The sequence below is a fragment of the Enhydra lutris genome, unplaced genomic scaffold, assembly GCF_002288905.1.
Source record: "Enhydra lutris kenyoni isolate GAN:26980312 unplaced genomic scaffold, ASM228890v2 scaffoldscaffold9, whole genome shotgun sequence".
In the NCBI taxonomy this organism is placed as follows: Eukaryota; Metazoa; Chordata; class Mammalia; order Carnivora; family Mustelidae; genus Enhydra; species Enhydra lutris.
In genome coordinates, this window is record NW_019154093.1 from 37,800,498 (window position 1) to 37,827,858 (window position 27,361).

Genomic DNA, 27,361 nt, shown 5'->3' on the forward strand with positions numbered 1-27,361 from the left:
ATTATATTCAGCACATGAATGGTGTAGAAGACAGATGGATGGGGAAGGTAAGCAAACACAGTCCCCCCGGGATTTCCAGGAGACGATGAATCCATTTTATACAGCAAAACCTTTGTTTAAGGGAGAGATGGTAAGAGATTATCAGGTTGAGATAATAGAACCAGAGTTTTAAAAATCAGAAACCAAAAATCCTGTTTGTCCAATACTTATTTATGACACACGTGGGCATCTCACTACCCCAAATGGGGTTATGGATTAAACTAAGATGCATGGAAAGCAGTTGTGTGCCTAGTACGAAGTAAATATTTAGTAAAATTTTCATTGTTATCATCATCATCATTTTATTACCACATGCAAAAGTTAGGTTGTAAGCAAAAGTATTTACTCTTTCCAAAATGGTTCCTACCTTATTTTACTTCCATTTTACAGATAAAAATCAAAAGCCAAAGAGCATAATAAAGCGACTCAATAAGGTAGTAATTACCCAGTTCTTATTCTCTTGTTTTGTACCTTGTGGCTATGTTTTACAGTACAGGCAACAAATACAAATCATCATATGATATAGGTAGTCAATGATTATCACTCATGTTTTATTGATAATATCAGTACTGTTAGCAATACGTTCTTTGTTAACTAATGGATAACTATTTCTCCCTGTCAGTGCCCATCATAAAAATCTTAACTCTTTCACTTTATAAGTTCATTATTTGTGATAGAAGCTGAGATTAATGAGGTGCTTTGGAAGGTTCTCTCTAAATGTACAATTTTTTAATTAGCAAGAGCACTTAAAAGTCTTTCTCTCACTGATAAAAAATATATATAATTTAATGTTATTAGTGTGCAAACAGTTTAGAATAAGCCTAGAAAAATGAGCATCTTCTAGAAATACTGTGCTCACTGGTGTAAACAAACCAATGACCAAAAGTCATAATATATCATTTATATTCTAGGAAAACATGTTCCCTAAACAATGAATTCAGTGTTTTCAATACCTGGCCTTCAAATAAATGTTACGTGAAGACAATTTGGGTTCAGTGGCTGTATCAAGTATTTATAGGAAAGGTACTCTTGACCAGTAATAGTTTGGAAAAGTACTGAATCAGAAATTGCAGGAATGAGGACCAAGAATCGGGCGATTCTAATTATCAAACAAGTGTTAGGACCATTACTGAAGACCTATCTATTTCTTTCATTCATTTAATCATCCCACAAATATGTATTTTAATGGCTACTATGTGCCAGGCACTATGCTAGGCCTGAAGAGAAAAAAAAAAAAAAAAAATCTCTGCCCTCAGGAGGGCAGAGGACACAGGACAATACACAATAAATAAAATAGGTAAGTAAATGATATACTATGTTATAAGGTAATGATTACAAGGGGAAAATAAAAGTTAGAGCAAGGTAAAGGGGTGGATTTGGTGGGGGGGGGGCGGGACATGAAATAACAGTGCCACCTTAATTGTAAATGAGGTATGGATGAATGACCCGTTAAACATCCGTTAGAGGATTGTGGCACTCTGGGCTGCTTGTTCTCTTTCTGGCAAAGACTCAGCTCTTCCTCGTTTTCATATTTCTTCTTCCCACTGTCTTCACAGGATTGCACAATCTTTCCCACAGCCTCTTGATTCAAAGCCATTGCTCACCCAGCGGGAGGCTGTTCCCCCAGGGAATCTACCACAGCGTCCTGACCGGCTGCCAATGGGCGACGCCTTCACTGACAACTGGACTGACGGTTCACATTATGATAACACAGGGTTTGTTGCAGAGGAGACCACAGGCGAGAATGCCAACAACAATCCTCTCTTAAGTTCGAAATCTAGAAGCACATCTTCTCACGGACGCAGGCCTTTGATTAGGCAGGATAGGATTGTTGGTGTTCCCCTGGAACTTGAGCAGTCTACACACAGACACACGCCAGAAACAGAAGTGCCTCCTTCCAATCCTTGGCAGAATTGGACCAGAACCCCTAGTCCTTTTGAAGACAGGACCGCTTTCCCTTCCAAATTAGAGACAACCCCCACCACCAGCCCATTGCCTGAAAGGAAAGAGCATATAAAAGAATCTGCTGAAATACCTAGTCCTTTTTCTCCAGGAGTACCATGGGAGTATCACGATTCCAATCCCAACAGGAGTCTTAGCAATGTCTTTTCTCAGATCCACTGCCGCCCAGAATCATCTAAAGGTGTTATTTCCATTAGTAAAAGCACAGAGAGGCTTTCCCCACTCATGAAAGATATCAAGTCCAATAAGTTCAAAAAGTCACAGAGTATCGATGAGATTGACATTGGTACATACAAGGTGTATAATATACCATTAGAAAACTATGCTACTGGGAGTGATCACTTAGGAAGTCATGAACGGCCAGATAAAATGTTGGGACCGGAGCATGGTATGTCCAGTATGTCTCGAAGCCAGTCAGTGCCGATGCTGGATGACGAGATGCTCACTTATGGAAGTAGTAAAGGGCCACAGCAACAAAAAGCTTCCATGACCAAAAAAGTCTATCAGTTTGACCAAAGCTTCAATCCCCAAGGAGCAGTGGAAGTTAAAGCCGAGAAGAGGATACCGCCCCCCTTTCAACACAATTCCGAGTACGTGCAACAGCCCGGCAAAAACATCGCCAAGGATTTGGTTAGTCCTAGAGCTTACAGAGGATACCCACCCATGGAGCAAATGTTTTCATTTTCTCAGCCATCTGTGAATGAGGATGCTGTGGTGAATGCCCAGTTTGCAAGCCAAGGTGCCAGGGCAGGCTTCCTGAGAAGAGCCGACTCCCTGGCGAGCTCCACAGAAATGGCCATGTTTAGAAGGGTCAGTGAACCTCATGAGCTGCCTCCGAGCGATAGGTACGGCAGACCTCCATATAGGGGCGGTCTGGATCGCCAAAGCAGCGTTTCAGTGACTGAGTCCCAGTTCCTGAAAAGGAATGGCAGGTATGAAGATGAACACCCTTCATATCAAGAAGTGAAAGCTCAGGCGGGAAGTTTTCCAGTTAAAAACCTTACCCAGAGGAGGCCATTGTCTGCAAGAAGCTACAGTACAGAGAGTTACGGTGCCTCCCAAACCAGGCCAGTTTCAGCTAGGCCTACTATGGCAGCTCTTTTGGAAAAAATACCATCTGACTATAACTTGGGTAACTATGGTGACAAGCCATCAGATAACAGTGATATAAAGACGAGGCCCACTCCTGTGAAGGGAGAGGAGAGCTGTGGTAAAATGCCTGCAGACTGGAGACAACAGCTGCTTAGACATATAGAAGCTAGAAGGTTAGACAGGGTATGTCTGGCATTTCTCTGTAAGAATATCCCTCCTGCCTTTAGTTTTCCTTTATTGGCATTTCTAAGCACATGTAGTGAAGCATGAACTACATGAATGAATAGATGATCAGCATTTTATTTCTCTCTCTATTGTGGGGAAATGGATCATAATAGTTTCTCGTGGATATTGTTTAATGCTCTTCGAGAGTCCATAACCTGTAGGTGAATGATTTATCAAATCTAGCCTAAATATTGTTAGTAAGAAAGAATTTGACTCGATTATGTGGGATGGTGCTTCAATTGCTTTCTAGCCGTTAAGGTGGAATGCCTCTCCTAGGACACAGAACTGTTCTCTAGCGACCTAAAGAGTATGATTTTTATTGAATCTATAAAAAGTGAGTATTTTGCCCCTTTCTGCACAGACTCACTTATAATAAAGTCAGGCCTAATTTGTTTATAAAATTTGCATACAGTTACTGCTATGGGACTACTAAAGTTATTACTTCTAATGAGCAATAATCTTCCCAGCAAGAAACAGAAAAATAAAATAAGCAGACATTGAATGCCCTCCTACACATTATTTGACTTAATAAAAAAAATCCTGCCACTTAGAATGTTGATTTTTATACAAAAAGAAATGTTTAAATTCAAATCATGCTATAAGCAACAAAAATAGATGATGTCTTTATGAAGACTACAAAGGCACAAATTAGTGTGTATATTGCAACCAAAAAAAAAAAAAGAAAATTAATCCCAATTCAGTTACAGACTGAGTCACAATACAGCCTGGAATCATAGTGATTGAGGAGGATAAAAATATATATAAATATATTTTGTTTCAAAGCCTAGAATTACTTTTTGTTGCCTATTTATATCTCCTTAAGAGACTAATACTTCATTTTCTAGAACTATGATCAATTGACCCTTATCGTTGAATGTACTTTGTGGCTTTGGTGTAGAGGGCCTTGTGAACTCTGCATTGACCTTGGAACCTTAAGGTCCTTTTTGTCAATAGGGCCTTTTGCTCTCATTTTCTAGGGCTTAAAGACTTAGTGTGAAATAGGGATCTGGGTAATAATATACCTTTAGAAAGTTTTGCTCAATAGTTTTATTATTTTATTTGGTGTCCTGCTAAAAGCACAGGCCACGGCATTTATTATATATTTCCTTAATATTGAATTTTGTGTTTTCAGGTATAGTCTTTTTAAATAATTACATTGTTTGTAGGTCGTGTCTACATGACAAGAAAACAATTATTTTTAGGAACAAGTGAACTAACAAATGTGGGTGTGGGTGTTAGTTTTTCAATGTGGAGATTGGTTCTGCCTTGCAAACTATTTCATCAGAATGTCTGTTTCAAATAGGTGTGCTCAGTCCCATTGAAGGGAGCCTCATCAAAGCCTCATGACTGGCTGTCAGTGGGAGACACCTGGTCAGTTGTCACCATGCCTTACCTCAACTTATACCCTCCATGTAGACAGATAACTTGGAGGGCGGAAATATTTGGGGCCAAATAATACAGTACAGTTTGGGAACTCTGGCCTCGTGTAGACACGACCATACGTAACAGGGTAAGATGAACTAGTCAAGAAAGGTTATGAGAAGCTTTTCAGAGCATATGTACATGACTAGTAATTTGAGGCAAGAGAGGAGTGAGTGAAAACAAAGCATGAAAAAGAAGACAAAATGCTAAGCATTTGGTACCATCATGTATTTACTGATTTCTCAGATAATGGTTCCTCTCCTTTGATCGGAGCTACTCCTCTAGCTGGAGCAGGAATTTGGAGAGAGGAAAATAGGACCAGGGGAGGGGGATTTAGATTGGCAGAAGTCTGCGAGCCCTGCCCGGCCCAGATCCAGAAAACTAAAAGTAAACTCATGTGTGTTTTCTATTACTGTGACAACACCTTCCTTTTCAGTTAGTTTCCATGCTTCCCCTCTTCGTTTATAGTTCCCTTAGTCTGTCTTTCATTTCCCAGAGCAATTTCAATGTATAGTCCATAGCTTCTTATTTAATTCCAAGAAATTAAGTTACCGGACAGTATTGCTTCAAGGCAGTAGATCCTGAAAGTTTGTCCTCTTATTTTCTCCAAATAATATTTCTTTCCCCCTCTCAAGTGCATGACTGAGCTATTCAGGCTGTAGCTTACTTAGAACTTCCCAGCTACTCAAAAAAGATTAATTCAGGGTACGGAAGCAAAGACTTTTTATGTAAGACTAGTTTTGACATAGCTGTGCTTCTTAACATAGTGTTCAAAGTCACACTGCACCGGAGATACGGTCTGTTTCCTTCCCAGTGAAATTTAGTTGAGGATGTAAACCTGGAAATCAAATAGTTACACTAGAAACTACAAGCCCTTTGTCCGTTCTTCATAAGAGAGAAATGCCCAGAGGCCTGGACATTGGATAAGCTTAACCACCCAAGATAATGTTGGTTAAAGATCTTGCCTGCTGTTGACCTTGGAGAGGCAGCTCCCAGTACTGCCATAGATAAAAGATGCTGTTTTCTCCTGTAGTTTAACCTCAAGGCTCATGCTTCCACAACAGAGCCCCACTGTGAGAGAATTTAAAACACGAATGTGTATGTCCGAGACTGCTACCCTTCTACAGGAGCTAAGAGGGCACTACCCTGGAATAATCTTAAACCTTAAGGAATCATTCAAGTGCTAGATTGAAATGTCCGGTGTCCTTTTCAACTTTGGCATGGTGACAATGAAAGATCACTGGATGAAATAATCAAGGATCCATAACAAGTATGATTGGTAGAACAGCACACTGTCAGGAGTATAACTGTCGTTCAGTTGAGTTTAGGGAAACTGATGCTAAAAATCATTACTTTGCAAACAATGCCTTTAGACTAGAATAGCTGCCTACTGTTATTGTTCAGTAACACTCAGTTTTAAAAAGTTTATTAAGTTAATTTGTGTGAATTTTTTTTTCCCAAAATAAGAGAATTACTTAAAGGGACCAAATACTGTCAATTCCTACTTTTTTTATGGAAGGTGGAAAGTGGAGATTGTAGTAATGGAAACTATTTGATGACGGGACATACAAAATGTTTTAATTTAAATGAAATTCTGTAGAAGAAAAATTAACTAGCTCTCAAATCCCTGGAGTAACCTGAGATGCACCTGCTGAAAGATAGCCACAATGCAGATATCACCAGAGTGCTCTATAGGTACTTAGGTATATTAGATAAATAACCTTAACAGCTCAAATCATACTTCCTTTAGTATCACTGTGAAATTTCTCCAGTTTAAAATGTAATTTTTATGAAACAAACAAAAAAAGTCAGAAACTTTGGATCCACATACAATTTTTTTGACTGGTTTAATTAAATTAATCAGTAAATTCAGTGAGCCAATAGTCAGGTTGAATGACTTTTTTTGACCAGCTCTTTTTCTGAGTTGCTGTATTTATGTCTATAGACTGAGCAATAATGGACACTGATTTTTGGCTTTAACATTGTAGTGCCTTCGTTTTAGGGCAGAATTAGAAGTTGGTATCTGTCTTTTGTATGTGTTTATCTCACAATGTGAAAGAGACCATGAGATCTGGAGCTGGCAAAATTTGATTAAGATCTCACTGTTTGAATTTTTTTTTTTAACTAATAGACTACCACAGGCGAACATTTGTCCAAAGTCACTACGATCATGATATATGAGAGATAGGTTCTATGCCCTTGAGTTAGCAGCAAATGTAAAACAGAATGTATCCTTGCTTTTTGTCTTTTCTGTAGTTTTGGATGGTACTCATTATGTGCATAACTAACACTGTTTACTGTATGCTTCTGTCTGATCAAGTGCATGTTTAAAAGAAAGTTACTGTTTGCCCGCTTAAAGTTAAATGTTATAAATTTAAACATGTTCATGTAATAATCAGTTTGTTGAGCATGTGTTCACACCCTGTCACATGATTATTTCCTCTACTCAGAATGCTGCTTACAAACACAACACAGTTAACCTTGGCATGCTGCCCTATGGAGGTATTTCAGCAATGCATGCAGGCAGAAGCATGACTTTAAACTTGCAGACTAAGTCTAAATTTGATCTACAAGAACTACCTCTTCAGAAAGTAAGTATGGACTGCCTTACATGTGTCAGCATACCAAAGCCAATTAATGTTGTTTGTTCACTTAATGTGTTTAGGCTGTACATACGACCCTGCTTATAGACTCTCCCGAGTCCAAAAAGCACAAGGGCAAATAATGTAGAGCCCAAACTCTTAGCTGCTAAACGAATATTGAGAGCTAGAATGATTCTCAGGTTCCTGCTGAACAGCTTGCTTTTTGGATTGAGCAGGTACATGGCTTTTTGAGTTGCTTTAAGGCTCATTTTCTTATTACTCATTTCTTTTTCTTTTATTCTTTGTTTTCCTTTCTTTTGTGTGTGTGTAGATACATAAACGTATATTTTTTAAAATGTTTTTGGAGATAGCCCTCTCTTCCCTTGCTGATGCATTCTGAGAACAGAGCTAGAAATTATTGTTGGATTTCAGCTGAACCCTTTGGAAAAGACATAGAGACCTAAATTACAATGGAAATAAAGTGGTTGGCACTCCTAAATGCTTCTTCAGCCCATTGTCTTTGTGGAAAATATCACACGGAAATAAAACCTGAGAAACAACCTCGTGGCTTAGCTAGCAAATTGTTACTCATCCTAGACTAATGGAAAAGGAACACGTTAACAGGGCTTTCAATATAATTGTAGGCTCATTTGAAATAAAATATAGTGGAAGATGAAACATTTCCATTGTCGAAGGAATATTTCTGCTGTTTAATTCAGGCAAAAGTGAGAATGCACATTTTACCCGTTTAGATTGACTAACGCCTCTGTCTTAGTTATATTCTGTTAGAGGCTAATGAGTCATTTTCATGCAATATGTCATTATGACTATATTATTAATATAGTCATCAGCCTAGTAAGTTTTATGAAGAAAAACAATGCAAAGTAGGGATAACAGAGTGACAGTAGCCTCCAAATACTTCTCTCATAATAAAATTAATGAACATGAGGAACAAATTCCCATCCCAGCAAAATGAAAGCCAAAGACCTCAAATCCATGTTTTATTGTTAAATTAGTCTTAATAACAATCCCTAACTCTGTATAGTTTTCTTCATAGTGTCATAGAGGAATAAAACCAAAGAGACATCTAAATTCACAGCTTTTTCATCACCCACAGTTGTTTTGGGGGGAAAAACTAATTAAGTTAAGAACTTTTGAACGTTGGATTTGCACTGAGGAATAGATAAGACACCATTTAACTAGGCCCCTCTCCTGATGGGCTTGGCAATTGATAGGAATCAAGCCCTTAAACTAATAGGATGGAATTTCAAAATTTAGTGAGCCGATTACCAAGATCTTGATGGGAAGGAGTTGTTGTTTGCACCCCTTGAAATTGTATGGAAAGCCCCTTATTTTGCTAATGTTTAGCCCTATTAAACTCAGCCATCTATAGAACAATATGGATATATTCTGTGTCTGAAAAATGGTAATATACTTGAAAGGCTGTTTCTCAATGTTTAAATTGTTCCCCAAATATCAATTTGGTGCCTCTATGTTGCTATATTAACTTTCTGATCTTGTTTGGGGTACCCAAGGGAACAGATTCATTAACTGTTACTATAGCCCTAAGAGAATCTATATCAGAAATATTACAGAGTTCTAATATTTAGAGACTTTTCAACCTTCCTCAGTTAGATGACCTAAAGGAATTCTCTTTGGAAGGTACATTAAATTGCAAGCCAAAAATAGTTTGAGTATTGAAAGACTCCATCTTAAAATGAATTATCACCAATATGTTATCCACACGAGGCAGGGAGTGTGGAGAGAGAGAGAAGAGAAAGCAAGGGAGGGAAAAGGAATATAGACAGGACAGTTGGCTCCATCACTCCTAAAAGATTACATGACCCCAAGTTACCAGTTTAAAGCATATAAACTTTCAGCTTTAGGCATCTGGGGCGACTTTCCTATCCTGCTGCCAGTGTAGGAGCCTTGTCAGGTATGGGCACTGGGTGCTTGATGTTTCAGGAATACTCCAGACTCTACTTATTCCCATGGATTCCACTCTAGTTCTCCGCCCCCTCATCTTTATGCTCAGGCACAGCTCTTCTGCAGAGCTGCTTTAATTTGAAAATGTCTTTGTTTTTTCTGCCAAGCTTTAGAGTCACCCTCTCTTAAAATTTTCCTTTCTTGGCTCCACTGACCATCGCTAACAGGTCTTATGGTCGAGGTTCAATTTCCCTGAGTCCTCACTGGGAGAGGAGAGAGACAAAAATTATTTTCCTTTGACTTACAAATGCATAAAAACCTATTACAACATTTTTGTCTTGCTACTTAAGATAATAAAAATTTGTACCAGCAATTTAAGATTTCTTTGCGGTCTCTAAATGCTTGTTAGCCATGAGAACTGCACTGAAAATATAAAGTAAGATCAATTTATAAAGAAGTATTTTCTGTAGATAAAACTGATAAAACTGTTCATTCTCCCATGGAAATATGGGAGCTCTTTTTATTTATAAAATTTCTGAATGACAATACTAGCCATCTTTAGGTAGGTGCTGTGGCAAATACCTCTGGATGTCCTGAGGAACCTAAATTAACATTTTCACGTATTACCAGTTAAGTGCTGGAAACGGAGTTACAAAGACTCCTCAGGGAACGTTCAGGGGCTGAACTCCACATCCTTTCCCCATACTCTGCTTGGCAAACCGTACCTCTTGCAATTGAGGCGGTTTTTCGTATTTTCTCTGTCACACGGAGATGCTATTTTTGCAGCTTGTGTACCCAGAAAGGGCAGCTTTCTGTGATTCTAACCTTTCCCAACCTTCATATTGGTAACTGATGGAAAGGCACTATTTGTACTAGCTGAGGTCCTAACTCAGGGTGTTATTTGTTTTCTGGTTTGAGTTTCTGTTTGGTTACCAAACGTATCTAGTTATTTTTTTCAAATGTTTTAAACAAATTTATAATAAACTAATTAAAGAAGGTAGTTGTTTGTAAATGAAGTCTGAAGAATCTGTTCTTCTATTTACAAAGTGAATATTGATGTAGATGAAGAGAGAAGACTCTCCCAGATTTTTCTGTGTTTCTGAATATTTCTAATTTGTTCGTATTTATTACATGCCAGGTCAAGTTTTATACATTTTTCATGAATTACAAGCTCCACATAGGCTCCCTATATTATAAACAGTAAATTACATGTTCTATGGTAATTTTAGGCAACATATTAACAAAATGTCAAGATATACAACAAAATTATTTTAATGTTTAATTTCCTTTAATTTTTTTATTTACTGATGTTTATTCTAATTTCCTAAGAAAATTAGTAGTACTTATAACCAGGCACTTAACATGTATAAATCATTATTAAATTATAAAATTATTACTATTTTCTATCTATCCATTTATTTATTCATTCACTCATTCATTTATCATTTATTTCCTGCCTCTCCAAAAAGCATTTAAGGCAACTTTCTATGACATTATTAATGGTTCCATGTGCTTCTTCGGATGTGTTCTGTTTAATTGAGCTTAGTTATTGCCTTGAAATTTTATGTTATTAGAGAGAAATATAATATTGTAAAATGTCAATTCAAATTGCCATTTTTATAATCCAGATTAATGGTAGAATAAATATATCACCAGGAGAATTAAGACAAGGATTTATTAAGAATCTACACTGTCCCTGGTACCATTAGGTACCTTAAATATGTTTTTTCACACAAGCCTCACAGACCCTCAAAGGAAGTATTTATCTCCATTGTACAGACCAGGAAACTGAGGCTCATGTGTCGCACAAAGGAATTTACCTACTTCTACCAATTTCCTCTTGTTACCCTTGCACCTAAAAGTAGTAGTAGGTAGAATCTGAATCTGACTCTGCTTGGCACCAGGTTTCCTGCTGTTTTTACCATACAATGAAGCCTTCTCACCTATTTATAAAACCTGACATTTTCAGAGAACATAACTCATCATTTTTGATAGAGCTCTTTCATGTACATTATTATCTTACATCATCTTCATAATAATCCAGAAAAACAGATCTTATGGGATGGAGAAAAGACTACACAGTAGAGTATATTAACTGATCTAAAACCTATCATGACCCAAATCATTCCCCATGTGCTACAGATACAGGGCTCTCTCAGTTAGCAGAACCTAATAAATGCTCACAGTTACCTCACACTTTTTAAGATTCACTTGCATTTCCTGGGCACTCGGTATTATCAAAAATACACTTGAAGGCAGTGAAAGGTCAAAGATTGTGAACCCAAGTTAATCACTCCTGCTGCTGCAGCCCCAGAGACAAGTGGGGCTGGGAAAGAAATCACTGGCCTCTGCTAGATCCCCTCTGCAGGTGTGTGCCTGACAATATAGTGTGATCTCTTACACGCTGGAGAAAGTGACACTTTTTTTCTTGTTCCTTTCTTTTTAACTTCTACCACCATAATATTATACCATAGCACCTACTGCTTATTGGCTTATTGAAATAGACACTAATGTAAATTACAACTTCAGGAAATTATGGAAATATATGTATTAAATAATCTTTTCATAGAATTTTGCCTGGAAGAAGATGGCCTTGCTATCTGTTTTATTAGTTGATACTCACCCCACTATCTTTTGGATTAGAAATATTTGGACAGAAATGTGTGCACCGAAATTATTTTTAAATTTCTAATGTCCTATCTTACCGCATCTATGTAGATGACTCAGGATCAAATAGTACCAATATTTGATATGCATTTATTCACCCTAATCTCAAGGGTTACTTACTTAATTCCATTTTTTTTTTCCACTGAAAGCAAAGCAAGATTAATGCAGCACCTTGGGGCATTATAGCTTCTATTGATTCTGCTGCACTTATTACTGGCTACCTATCACTCAAGAAAAATTCAGTTATCCTTCTAATTATGAAAAAAAAAACCCTCCAGCCTGTAAATTCACATGAATCCTTATGGACAATTGCTAAAATTACCAAAATAATAATGTTAGTATTCATTCAGACACTTTTTCACGATGACAATGAAATGCTGGTTTAAAAAATCATCTGAGAATTATATTGTGACCTTAAGAATAAACCCCTTGACATTACAATCATTTATATTGAAACTTGGCATATATATTTAATACCTATTTTTTAAAAAATATGTGCAGAAAATGAATAATCTAACAATAATTCTCATGAGAAATACTTTGGGGAAGATTATTTTTAAAACATTTTTAAATCTATGGTAATGCTTTTTATGAACTATATGCCAATTATAAGCAAAATAGATCTTTGAGTTGTTAAGGCATATATCCCAAGAGCTTTGCAAAGTGCCAAATGTTAATACCACCCTCATATAATTTCTCCAGCTAAATGCAGTAAGTATAATTTGTCAAGCATTCAGTGCACCCATTAATTAGCTAACCAAAGCAAAACTACTAGATCTGCTAAGCTCATTTATTCATATTTTTGAATCCTGTATATACACACATACTCACATCATAAGCACACACTCACACACATGCACATATATATCACAGATTTTCGTGCACATTTATGCCTCAGCAAAATTAGAAATTACTTCTTCCAGTAGACACTTGTGATCCTTTATGGTAGTCAAAAACATAAATGTTAAATCTATAAACGTCCACAGTCATTTCTGGGACTGTATCCCTTCAGCAAAACTTCTTCTTAACATTAGTGTATTTCTTAACAAACATAATTTGTGGGTGTTCATTAAATTATAATGACCATTTTCTCTATTCTCTTAAAAAAAATCTGAAGACCTACAGAATTTAGAAGCTGAGAAAATGATGCATTATGGTGATTTTCCATGTCTTTTATATTTAATTAGTTATATATGCCAAGGAAAAGAAGACATTCTTACTATTTTAAAGTATCTAAAGAAAATATCTAGCATGTGGTGCTAGAAATATTTGAGAAAATAACTGAACCTCAATTTTATTATCTCTGCAATAACAAATTTCAACAGTGATAGCTTCATTACTTTTTTAATATTTTTCAGTTTTTCCTTTTAATCCTTTATAGAATTTTAACAACAAAGCAACTGCATTTATATACAAGTCAGTAACACTTTATTAAAAGTATAATTTTTTTGTAAATAGCTATACATCTTTTGAGACAGAATGTGAACCCACTATATAGTTTTCTTTTGGACCACCTCCCCACCCAATGTTAATAAATGGTTTTCGTGGTCTTTCTCTTTCTCCAAACTTAAGCCCCAGGGAGTCTCACTTATGAAAAACAAAAAGTCCAGAGCATTCTTGAAATGAAGAAAGTGCGTTCAGGAAATTCTTTTAATTTTGGTGTCTAGTGAAAGTATTTTTTTCATGTGTCTGCATGTTTATGTTTCCTCTGACCCCTGTACTGTAGAAGCGGTGTGGTTGTTAATTCTAATTTTAAAAAGAGAAAGATTGATTCTTAAACTAAGGAGAGCCTACACCATCATGATATTAGGATTTTGACTAAAGGATTTTTTTTTTAAAAAACACCAGAAAGAATTCTGCAATTCTTAGTTGCTCTCTGTGAGCAACTAAGGACTCCTGTCTAGGCAACTGAAGCAAGGCTAGTGGAGGAAATAGGAAGGCAAGGAGGATGATATGGAGGGAAAAAAAAAAAAATACTTGTGTTACATTCTGTCCTCTTCTCAAAAATAGATTTTGCACACACACCTAACCAGATGAATACATTCATTATCCTACTTCCCTGGCACAGAAATCAAGCCAGAAAGATATGGATATTAGTTTAAATCATTAATTTAAACCAAACCAAACAAACAAAAAACACCGGTGAGTAGTGCTTACGCTGAAAATTTATATTTTAAGTGCTTAATTTTAATAATTTGACTTGTCTTATTTTAATATGTAGAAAAATTGTGTGTGGGCATATGCAAATGTTTTAATCTGAAAAACGAAAAGACCAGAAAATTAATGCTTAACAACAGACAAACAGACATTAAATAGTTATCTGGTTTTATTTCAAGTAGTATGTAGTTTTAATGTGTTACCTACATGTAATTTCTCAAACAAACGCAAGTGAATTCATTCCTCTAACCCAGATGCTTCAATTCAGTACCTGTTTTCTCTTTTTTCACACTTTCTGATAGACTCATGAAAAAGGAATTCTTATGGCCAAACCACAAGAAGAAAATTGAATTATCTCCTTACTTTTCATTATATCCATTAAACCTTAGGAAAAATTCATCTAGTGTCATAATCTTATTTTAAAACAGTTCTAAGAAATCTCTTTAAAAAAATGCATGCAGTCAGAATGCAGATTGCACGGTTATGTAATTGTTTTTTAAAAAACAACTAGGACCACTCTGTGTAACAGATGAGGGCTGCCAAGCAGCCCATCTGTGCCATGTTGTGAAGAGAATGGCCCAGTTCTTCCATGTTGGGGCTGGACAATTCCTCACACAGAGTAGAGCTGTACATACAGCCTCTAACTAGGCTTTATTTATCTATAGGGATACTTCAAAACATGTACAGAAAATGGCATAGGAAAAACTGGGCAGAATTTCCCACATATATAAAATTTCCCAGGAAATCAAGGAGTACCTGGATATCCTGTAGGTTAGGGGAGGAGAAAGTCTTTCAGGAAAGTTGATCTGTTTCCACAGGAAAAATATACCAGTACTATATCCTCCACTGGAGGCTGTCTTTCTGATGGTGTATAATTACTTGCTATTACTCAGATCAGACAATGGAGCCCTCCCTGGTATCTAATATTAATAATAATAGTGACAGAGGTATTATTATTTGTTAAAAATAATAAGCAGTAAATCAGCTAAAACTATATGAAGAGTTTAAACTTTAAATCATAAATGATCTATATAAATAAATTTAAAATCAAAACAGGCATTTATTTATACTGTGATTCTAATAGCACAATATTTTTTATGTTCCTTTCATATTTCCCTAAAAGCAATCTGTAGATAATGTCATAGTACCATAAATCTTACACTATGTTAGTATTAACAATATGTTGGATAGTGCAAGGCATGTTCTAGGAGAATCAGTACAGCCTTATAAAATTTGTTTTAGGTTATGGTTTGAAATATTGAAAGCTACATCCTATGTATTATATGGTTTCTGTTTATATTCTAAATGGTAAGATCATACTAAAGAATTGAATTAAGCAAGTTTCATATGTTGTATTTTTTAACAATTGGTTAATTTTATTCTGATTTTTTTTATTCAGGTACTGTAAATAACCTAAACTTTTCTCTAAAATTCAGTAAATAACTCTAAGGTGGTTATTTTAATTGAATTTCTCACGGCTTCCAAAAAGCTGTCAATTTAGAATACTTACTGAGTAAATAGTGTATAATAATTCTTCCAGTTCAGGATATATTGTGTTTCTGCAATTAAACAAAATTAATTTTATCATAGTCACTAGGGACTCTTTTCAGAAAACTATGATAAACGTCTATTTCATCACTAAAGAAATGCCATACCATTTTCGCAATAGACCCCGTCCCAGCAAAGCAACATTTTAGACAATGGACAAGAAGATGTATCTCCTAGTGGCCAATGGAATCCTTATCCTCTTGGGAGGCGGGATGTACCTCCGGACACCATTACTAAAAAGGTAACCAATTTCAAATTAATGACACAAACCATGAACCTTGCACATGCATTGTAATATGTAATCCTTATCTTGTGTCTTAACATCATTTCTAATTTTGTAATAAATTTAGGCTAAATATTATCCCACTATAGGGAGTTCAGTTAACTGTAAGTGCATTGAAAAGGATGAGAAATGAACACTACCAAATGATAACAAGTGGTAACAAATTTTTGTAAGCAACATCCTGCCACCTCTCTGCAGATACTGTCACCTCTTTCTGGTGCCCCACCTTTGAAGTGTAAGCACAGGATTGTGGGTAATGCATACTTCTGATCCTCTTTAGTTTAGCAGTCTGGTGCAGTCAACTTGTGTAAAATGCAATTTGACTAAAAAAAGTTCGATTTACCATTTTTAAAAGTCATAGCAGTTCACTCATCTAATCATTCATTCAATAAATACTGAGCAACTGTATGTGTTCAGCTATGTGTTGAGCACTTGCTAGATACTGGGAAACAAAAATGAGTAAGATGGTGTCTTACCTTGAAGACCTTTAGTCTAGTAAGGTAGCCTAAGTGATAGGTAGGTAATTATAATATCACATATTAAATCACCATGAAGGGAAGAAAAGAAGCCACAACCTTGGGAAGATAATTGTAGCATATATGAGGACAAGGGATTAGTATCCCAGAATATATTTTTTAAAACTCATATAGTCAAAAACAAAAGACATACAACACTACAAAAGAATGGTAAAATACAAGGGGAACTAGGAGAGTAAATAAACATTTTTAAGAACTAAATACTTTTGTCAATTAGAAATACAAAAAAAAAGATGCTATTTTATAGCTACTAGTCACAAAAATTAAGAAGTCTGAAAAATTAGGTTGTTTGCAACTATAAGAGCAATGGAAACCTTTTTAATAGTTCTCACAGGAATAAAAAGCACAATCACTTTGGTATCAAATTATCTTATAAAACTGAACATGAATATACCCTACTATCCAAAAATTGCCCTCCCGAGATATTATTCAAGACACTTGTAATATTTATAATAGTAGAAAACTGGAAAAACCCAAATGCCTACCACCAGGAAAGTATGTAAATAAACTCTGCTATTCACACAGAAAAGTACTTTAAAGCAATGAAAATCAGTTAATCATAATTATGATAATGTGTATAAACTTTAGAAACATAATTTGAGCAAAAAACAAGTTTCAGAAGATGGAACACATCAAAACTATCATATTTATAAATCTCAAAAACAAGCAAAACTAAAAATATATTGTTTAGGCATAAGTACATGAGTCAGAAAACTATTTTTATAAGGGAATGGTTAACAAAATTTATGATTATGGTTATCTCTGAAGGGAAGGTTGGAGGTAGGATTAGGGAGGAAATTTGTATTATTCTTGCTGCTGTTTTATTTCTTAAATTGAATTGTGGCTCTTACACTTAGTTCTTAAGTACATGAGTATTTATTTTATAATTATGTTTCATAACTTGCATATATAATCACATACTTTCTTTGTAACCTAAGTGATGATTTTCCTCTTGATGACTCCTTCAATGTTTTTTAAAATATACATATATATTACCTATCACATTATTTTACCTAAAATGTTTGTTAATGACCTGATTTGCATGTATTATACATTATTAATCTGCCCATTGGGCAATATTAAGCATAGAAGATAAACACAATGTAGTGTGATTAGTGCTATGAAGTTGGGATCTAGGGCTATGAAAGAATCTGGAAAGGGCACCTGTTCCATAAAGAAACTAAAGGAAGTTGAGAGGAGTGATGTGAAATAAGGCTGGAGGGTAAATAGAAGTTTGATCATGCTGCATTTTATTCTGAAGGAAATAAGAAGAAGAACAGTGAAGTGTTTTAAACAGGGGAAAGCCAAGATTAAATTTTCATTTAAATAACACTTTGATAGCTTTACAGAGAATGAATTGTAGAGGAGAAAGACTGAAGGCGATGGAACCAGTTAGGAAAGTTCTTTTCTAATACAGGGGAGAGTAAATGGAAGCAATGGGTGGTGGCAAGAAATGCATAGATTCAATATCTTCTTCAAAGGTGAGCCAACATGATGTTGTGATTGACTGGACATAGGATATAAGAGATAGATATAAGTTCCATGATTGATACACAGGTTTCTAATTTGGACAAGGGATTGATATTGTGCCATGCACTGAGATTGGAAGTACAAAAAGAGTGATAGGTAGAAGTGGAGGAGGGGAGGTTAACTTAAGTTTTAATGTGTTGATTTGAGGTATATGTAGAGTATCTGAGAGATGATGTTTACTGCTTATTTGGATATATTTATCTAAAGTTCAGAAGGGAAATCTTAGCTGAAGATACAAACTTAGTAATCATCAAATACATGTCATAATTAGCTGTGAGTGAGACAGATAGCTGTGAGTGAGACAGAACTCCATGGAACACCAACATTTAAGGGATGTTCTTAGGAGGAACAGGAAAGGAATAACTAAAGATTTTATCAATAGGGTCCTTTCTGACACAAGTTATAGGAAATTCAAGGGAAATAGCCTTGAATGTTAAATACTTAGCTGATTATCAATATCTAGAATAAGCCTCAGATCTAGTCTTCAGTTTTATAATCTAAATACTTAAGGCTTTTTTCCCTCTCCACTCATATCCATACTGTTGGTTTTATCCTAAAATTGGTTTCTCTCATTATTTTAAGTTGGCTACCAATGACAATTGGAGATACAAGCTTCCGTTTTCAAATCCATCAAGGGAGAGAACCAAATTCCCAATAGCTGTCTCTTACAAGTGGAACATTTCAACCCTAAATCTCTCAACAAACCTCTTCTTATATCTCACTGATCCAAAACAGCTAAGGACTTCCTATCCCTAGCAAGTCTATGGAATTATATGATTGGCTTGGACTAATCAGTTGGAGTAGAATAGATAGGGCTCTCAACTCCAGTGACCACTAAAAAACTAGAAGGAAATGTTTTAAGGAAGGAGTGGTCAGCAGTTCACATGATGTGAAAAAATCAAGCAAGGTAAGTATGACTAAAGGCTCTTTGGATTTAGAAACAGAGAGGTCATTGTGGCCTTGGCAAAAGGAGTTTACTTAACTGATGGAGTGGAATCCATTGGAACTTACATTAAGGAGCAGATAAACATAGAAACCTAGAAAATTCAAGAAAGGAGCTTCCACTTGAAAGGAATGAGACAATTATAGTAGAACTAAAAAAGGATGTAAGGAAGCCAGAAAGAATATTTAAGATGACAGACTCCTGATCATATTTGAAGGCCGATGAGAAGCTATTGATGAAGAGGAAGTTGAAAATCTCAGAGAAGAAAGGAGGGGAATCTGCTTATTTATGAGGAAAGATAATAGGATGAATGTGACGGCAGAAAGTTGAAGGGATACCTATCAGAGTCGAGGGGAGGTTGCCTGACCAAAGGCGGGAACTATATCCACTTGTATAGTTGCAAATTTCTAGTATAATATTCCCATAAAAGAAAAAGATTCATTCACTTATTACTCTAAATGGAATTAACAGATGTTTACATTATCCTCCATATATCCATTTTACCTGAAATCTATCTTCAAACTCCCTAATATTATGTTTAATCATTATCATCAATACAAATCATAATGATCATTTGTTTGCTTCTCTACTTACTTTAAGAATCCCGTGCAATCCTATATTGATTAAACATTTGTGAGGTTGTTCAATTATTGAATTATTGTTGTTCAATTATTTGAAGACCAAATAATTGCTTAATCTATCTGAAAACTTCATAACTTTTATATGTCTTGTCAGATGTGAAATATGTAGCATGTCTTTCATATATAAACTCATTTGTATCTTCTTCTTACTATCACGATGTGCATTTTCAGACTACCTCCACATTATAGCTCTTTGGCCTAAAATATGAGATTGTAGAACATACAGATGTGTCTACCTATTATCATACAGAGTAGAAAATATAAAGAATGCTCTAAATTTTCAAATTTAGTTTTTTATTATATAATAATTGAATATAGTAAGTTAATTATTCAGTGAAAATCAACCTTAAAAAATGAAAATGGTAATGGAATTATTAGTCTGGGCTGCAGAATTTACTGAAATAGCTATGAAAATTATACTCTTATTTATTGGGTTTATATTTCATTTTATAATGAATGTTTTTAAAAATCAATATTTTGCAGTTGAAGTGAGTAGTCATTAAGCTAGACAGAGTGAGAATGGAAAATTAAAAATTGAACTACAAATAGAATGGGGAATCAAAAGAGAATAAGTAGTGAAGTATTAGACAACTCTATTAGAGTGTATTTCTTAAAGTCTCTGTATTAGACTTTTTTTCATGTTATTGCCATGCTATGCCTAGAGATACACCTCTGTTACTACTGTGATACTCCAACTGTGTGACATTAGTGCTGTGATACTGCTGTGCTCAGAAACCACTGTGATGCTTCAGAGATTCGGTGGGAAACACAGTTTTAGAAAGATTTTGATTGAACTGTTGGCTCTCTGTTCTGGTTATCATAGCTCTTTTGTTGATCTAATATTGGTAGTACTCATGGATATGCCTATAAGCACTCCAGGCACTAAAGGAGCACAAATTTGGGTACCCTCCAACACATAACATTTTTTAGACACATCAAATAATTAGACAAAGATCATCAATCAGAAAAATTTTGTTCTTTATTGGCTGTTTCTGTCCTGAGTACCCGAGCGTGGCTAATGTTGAGTGTGTTAAATCCTGACTTGGTTTTTTGGTTTATTCATTTTCTTTTTTTCTGAGTGGCAAGAGGTGGGATTTAATTGACTTATTTTTTTGATGATGTAATAGTAGGTGGTAGTTTTCAATTCTCTCTTGCCCTGTCAGTGTCCAAAATCTCAAATTCTAAATGTCCATTAATTCAGAAAGTCTGGGAGTCCTTACTAGAAGAACATGTCACAGCTATGTAAATCTCCCTCTGAATTCCAAGTCGTACTACTCAAGCACTTTAAGAATTGTTATTAAAAACTCTTCAGTGGCTGAAAACAACAGTGGCTTCAGGAGCATTTGTATGTTAGACTCCCACCACATCTCTGCATTAACTGCTGTAGTCTCTGGGATTATGCTGCAGTCACCCTACATAAGAACTACATAAGTCATCCTACGTAAGAACTATTATGTACCATATATTAAATATTACTCTGTGTCAGGCATAGATGTTTTCATGTATTTCTTCATCTAATCCCTATGACAACCATATCCTATAAGTACTATTATTTTTATCCACTGTATGAAGAAACTGAGTTTCTCAGAGACATGGAGTTTAGGTTACATTACTTGCCAAGATTTCACAGGTGACTAAATATGTTAGATTACTCTCCTACACATAAGAAAAAACAGTAGGAAGGTCATAGTGTAAAACATAAGTGAAAAAATTTTCATTTTAAAGTCAGACATTAGGGGTACCTGGGAGGCTCAGTCGGTTAAGCTCCTGCCTTCCATTCAGGTCATGATCTCAGGGTCCTGGGATCGAGCCCCCACCTCCTGCTCAGGCAGAAGTCTGTTTCTCCCTCTCCCTCTGCTCCTCCCCCTGCTCTTGCTCTGTTTCTCTCTCTCTCTCTCTCTCTCTCTCTCTCTCTGTGTGTGTCTCAAATAAATAAATAAAATCTTTAAAGAAAAATAAAAAATAAATTCAGACATTATACCCTGATTTGGCAGAATCCTTCCATAGGAATGACAAGGTTGTTTTTCTTTAATTCTGAAATGACAAACTCTTTTGAGAATATTGAGAGTCTTAAAAAAATGTGGAGAGTCCTAAGGTTGAATATCCCTGGGAGATATAAAACTGAAGGATAAAACAATGCTGGAGCAGAAAAGCATTGCAGCAAAAAGGCTAAAGCAGCGTATTAAAACAAATGAAACTTAAAACATTTCCTCCTGAAAAGGATAACCAAGAAACTTTAAAATCCTACTGATATTAAATCAGAAAAAAATTTTTTTATACATAAAGAATAGACATTCAAAATTCTCTTTTAATATTAGCAACTATTCGCTCCCCGTGTGTCTGTTTTCCTAGGTTAAATAGATAATGACTTGGCAGCTAGGATAATAAAGATAGGTATCAAGGGTCAACATCAGAATGGACACAGTTGAAAAGAAAAGCATAAAAACGCAGCTAATTTAGTCTTGACTCACAAACTTATCCCTCATGCTGAATCTGCCCGTGATTTTCTCCCCTCTACAATGCCAGCCCAGCCATTAAGGGCTTCATGATTGCCAGATGCTTGTCATCTCTGAGGCATGCCCAGGAACTCATTAGGAGAAACTTAAATAAATGTAAGAGAAATTATATGGGCTTTTTGATCATTTTCATGTCCTTTTTAATCCTTTCTTTCCCAGGACCCCAAACTGGAATTTTTGCTTTTTCAGATCATATGAACTATTAAAAAGTTATTTAATTAAGTTTCTGGGAAGGAATATTCATTCCTTATTTTAATTTTGGCATTTCTCCTATATCTCAGTATATTTTACCATTTCTTTCTATACATATTTAGAAAGAAAAGATTCAAAATACCTTCTGAAAATCTCATGTTGTGTTGCTGTTGACCATATGGTCAAGACATCATTCTTGTTTTAAAACAACTAAATTAGGAGCACCTGGGTGGCTCATTTGGTTAAGCAACTCAATTTTGGCTCAGGTCATGATCTCAGGGCCTGCTTAAGATTCTCTCTCTCTCCCTCTCCTACTGCCCTTTCCCTGCCCCCCAAAGAACAACAACAACAAAAAACTGAATCAAATTTCTATTAGAATTGGTTTTTCATTTGGTAACAAAAGTCAATCTATTATAGGACTTTTCAAAAAAGTGAAAATAAATTGATCATTTTTAAATAAGAAGTAGATATTTTAAAATGTGACATACGAAAACCTATATATTTAGTAATTTAAATAAAAGCATCCTAGTGTTATGCCACAAATATCTTATTTAAATCATATAACCATTAAGTTGTAGTCATTAACAAGTAACTTGCACCAGAACTTTTGTATTAAAAGCAAATATTGCTACCCACACTCTATATATATGGAACAAAAATAAAAATAACAACAATTCTTGGCTTTTGTAATTTTGCTGAGACACAGTCATAGTGCGGTTGGAATCCCCTATATCAAATGCAAGGGAGAGGGTGGACATAGCTTGCTTACATGGAAATAGTGGAAAGTCTAGAATAGGTAAGAAAGTTGAATATTTAAATACTGGAAAAAGTAGGGATGGCAGAAAGTAGAGTAAGATCTACACTGTAAGAGAGCGAGTCAATGTGTGCTTGGGTGGCACAGTTAGCTAAGCATCTGACTTTTGGTTTTGGCTCAGGTCAAGATCTCAGGGTCCTGGGATGGAGCCACACCGGCTCTGTGCTCAGCATGGAGCCTGCTTGAGATTCTCTCTCCCTCTCCTTCTGCATTCCCACTTGTGTGCTCTCCCTCTCTCTCTCTCCCAAATAAATCTTTAAAAAGAGAGAGAGAGAGAGAGCCAGTCAAGATGTGGAAGAAACAGGAAGATCAACCCAGTAAACCTTGCATATAAGGGATAATAAGATACAGAGAAATAGAAATGTTTCTCATTTCCATCAACTACGTCAGAGTCAGAAATATCTGTTCTAGTCTAAAATAAAACTGAAATGAAAAAAAAATTCTGAAACCTTAGTAATTGTCAATTCTATAGCTAAACTCTCCTTTTATACAGAAAGAAATATATCAGGTAGAGTAGGTTTTGCCTGAGACTTTGTATTTTTCCCTCCCAAAGCAATGTACATTATTGACAGTGAAGAACCTCCAGGAGCAATACCTTGGCTTCATCAGTCCATAAGCAAATGAGAACAACTTTCCCAATCACTGTGAGTAATGCCAAGCACAATCCTGGCTCCCACTTTTCTGCTTCTCTTTCCCAGTCCTCATTTTTCTCCTCTGCTAGGAGCAAATTTTGTACTGGTTAGAGTAAATTTTTCTTCAATTTTTCTGGTAGACTGGGCCATCACTGAAACTCAAAAACAGATTCGACTCCTTTATGTAGTCATTTTGAACTCCAGACATTTTTCTGAACATTAGGAAAAGGTCTTTCTGAGTCACCTGGTAGGTTGAGACTCTCCTTGCTTCCCTCATCCTCTTCCTGTCTCCTTCACGGGCGGTGGCGTCACTTAGGGCTCTGTATTGAGCAATGTGAAGACTGCAGTGATATCCACGGTGATGGCAGTCTTCCACAAGGGCTGCTGAGCTTCAGGAAGAAGTAGCAGCCAAACCCATCCACTGGCAGTGAGCTCTGCCCAAACAAGAATTGAGTCATTGAAAGGGCAAATTGATGAAGTCATATAATTACAGATTTTTAAATCATAAAAATGAAAACAAAAACAAAAAAACCTCTTAGCACAGTCTGTTACCCTCAGAGAGACATTTCTTACGCTAATATATGCATTTTTTCTCTTGACCAAAATCCACTTTTTTCAGGGAACTAAACTTTTAAAAGGAAAGGGCGGCAGTGGGAAGATACCAAATGTATGAACCTTTATCCCTAGCAGGACCCTGAAAATGACTGTCTAGATCTACAGTAATGCAACCCTGCTTTTCTTAGAGTTTTGGTGTCCAGAAATAATTTGAAACTTATTATTTGTGTAAACAGTAAGTAGCCACTCATTAATTTTACCCTTTGATTGTAAAACGAGTTTTAAGCAACATACCAGTTGCCTGGGAGGCACGCATACCCACCCTCACACAAATATCCTTCCAGGTTAGAAGGGGTGAGGAGTAGAAGTAGATAGGTAAAAATTCTCTCTTATATGGCTTTTGTGGCTAGGTAGCAATTATTGATAATATTGTTAGGCATCCACCAGTTACTCACTGGAGGCTCTTTGAAATTTCTGATGCTTATATTTAGTGACTATATTGAGAACATTCACTATCTTCCCCTGCTTAACACATATATGCTTCTTTCTCTACTAGAATAGTCTCAACATGGTCTTAATGACATAGCTATTAGTTATTTTTCCAGAACAGGATAAAAATGCATTACTAGAGCTTGAGTTAAAATACGTACGACAATCCAAAGAACAATAATAGGAGTTATAAGCTAAGGGCTCAAATCTAGTCTTGAGAATTTCACTTTGCACTTCTTTTATGTCACCAGAATCAGACCTGTTATTCAGATGGACTCTTTTAAAACCCAGCTTATTGATTGACTAACATGTTACCTTTTCCAGTAAATCAAGGTGGCCATGTCTTTCCCTAAATTAGAGAAATAAGAATGAATATATCCTATGAGATTCAATGCCCCCCATAATTGCAAATTATTCATATAAGAGAAAGAAGCCCAAATAAATATAAAGATTTGCTTGTTAAACAATAACTAATTGTCAAAGCAAAAGTACGTGGCCTGTAGGAAATCAAAAATTTCATGAAAAATGCACGCACCAGACGCAGTACCATGTCCTTGGTAACACCTGAATCAGGAAGAAGGTTTTGAAGAAATCACTGACATAATTTCCTCTATTTAATGACCCATTTCAAATATATATTTTATTAATGCAAACAGGATGATGTATTTAAACATTTTAAGAGCTTTCAGATTAATTCTGAACTAGTTGTCATGGTTAATTTTTTTTAAAGATTTTATTTATTTATTTGACAGAGAGAGATCACAAGTAGGCAGAGAAGCAGAAAGAGACAGAGAGGGAAGCAGGCTCCCCCCGAGCAGAGAGCTGATGCAGGGCTCGATTCCAGGACCCTGAGATCATGACCTGAGCCAAAGGCAGAGGCTTAACCCACTGAGCCACCCAGGTGCCCCGGATGATGTATTTTTAATCAATTAATTTTAGTACTATTTAACTCAGATTTTTTAAACTTACTCTATTACTATTGTGGAATGAAGTTTGTTCTCAAAAATAATGCAGATAGGAGATTGTGGAAATATGAATGGAAAAAAGTCTCTAACTTAAAGCAAAATTGACAGTTGAATAAAACACTGTTCAGTTTCACAGTCGCTTCTTAAAATTTTTTTACTCAAACAGCATTAGTTCTTTAACTTCCAGAGTACATCCCTCTATCTCCTAATATCAGTGCCACAATACAGCTGTCTCCAGTAGTGAAAGACATCACAGCATCACTGTCATAAAATCAGGAGATTGTTCTCATCCGGACTGACCCTAAATTATTTCCTCTATTAAAGTGCAAACCCAAAGTGTCTCAAATGACTATTAAGTCAGAAGTAAAGGAGGAAAAAAAAAAAAAAAACCTTGCCACAAATTAAAACAATAGAATAGCAGATTAAAACTATTTATTTCTTAAAATCCTGACATAGGTATTCTTTCAGACAAATGACTGTTCTACTTCTGAAAATTGAAATAACTCAATAACATTTATACTGTCTTCATTTTAGAAGAAATATAAAAGCAAAAAAAAATGCAAAATTAACCCAATGTGATAAAAATGTCCATGACTGAGCATGTAATTTGAAGACCTAAACAACATGACACCTGGCAAATGATCAAGGATTATTGCCAAATAGAAGATGTCAAAATACTAAGATTCCATTTCTTGCCACTTGGTTTTTATCTGATTTAGTCTACTATCTAAAGTTTCTTAGAAGTCTTAAGGGTGAAAGGAATAATTGTCAATTTTTTGTTGTTACTATTAACATCTTTCTTTTATTTCATTTCAGGAATGTGTAAGTTAGCACCATCACAAAACAAAATGTAGGCTGAAAATGTCAGGTAGCTCCAATGTCATCACTTTTGCTATTATGGATCCTTTGTTGTTTTTCCCATTTGGTTAATAATTTCCAGTTCCATAGCTGTGTTTTGTAAATTGACATTTAATCATAAAAGAATATGCTTATGAGATTCAATAAGCAGGAAAAGATTGTCTGCACATATCAGCCAGCTCTCATCCTAAGGCCCATGCACTGAAGGGAAAGGCCTTACTGCCCTATATTTTTATCTGTCATTTGGAGCACTGAAGTATATGACTGGGTTTTTTTTTTTATTTTATTTTTTATAAACATATAATATATTTTTATCCCCAGGGGTACAGGTCTGTGAATCGCCAGGTTTACACACTTCACAGCACTCACCATAGCACATACCCTCCCCAATGTCCATAATCCCACCCCCCCTCCCACCCCCCCCTCCCCCCATCAACCCTCAGTTTGTTTTGTGAGATTAAGAGTCACTTATGGTTTGTCTCCCTCCCAATCCCATCTTGTTTCATTTACTCTTCTCCTACCCCCTTAACCCCCCATGTTGCATCTCCTCTCCCTCATATCAGGGAGATCATATGATAGTTGTATATGACCGGTTTTTGACTCTAAAAAATTTTGTCAACGAATATTTTGAGTAATGCTCCTCCCAAAATTTTGCACTGTGCTAGCAGAATGTAATGTCACACAGTCCTCAGGGCAGAGAAAAGAACATCTTCCTGCCTCCTCTCTTTTAAGCTTCAGAGCTCCGTTCCAAGTTGTCCACTAATGCCCAAATGGGAGAACATAGATT

General features: G+C 35.8%; 1 protein-coding gene across 2 annotated transcripts in view; it reads left to right on the plus strand.

The window, feature by feature from the left end:
• The window catches only part of LOC111143206 (leucine rich repeat containing 7), a 336,603-nt gene that overhangs the window by 251,838 nt on the left and 57,404 nt on the right, over positions 1 to 27,361 (plus strand). The window contains exons 19-21 of one of the 2 annotated variants that reach the window (XM_022496767.1): positions 1,596 to 3,276; positions 7,191 to 7,331; positions 15,742 to 15,861. In XM_022496767.1, coding sequence (XP_022352475.1) covers positions 1,596 to 3,276; positions 7,191 to 7,331; positions 15,742 to 15,861 — 1,942 coding nt within the window. The remainder of the gene's footprint in view (positions 1 to 1,595; positions 3,277 to 7,190; positions 7,332 to 15,741; positions 15,862 to 27,361) is intronic. The other variant, XM_022496768.1, reaches the window with a different exon arrangement.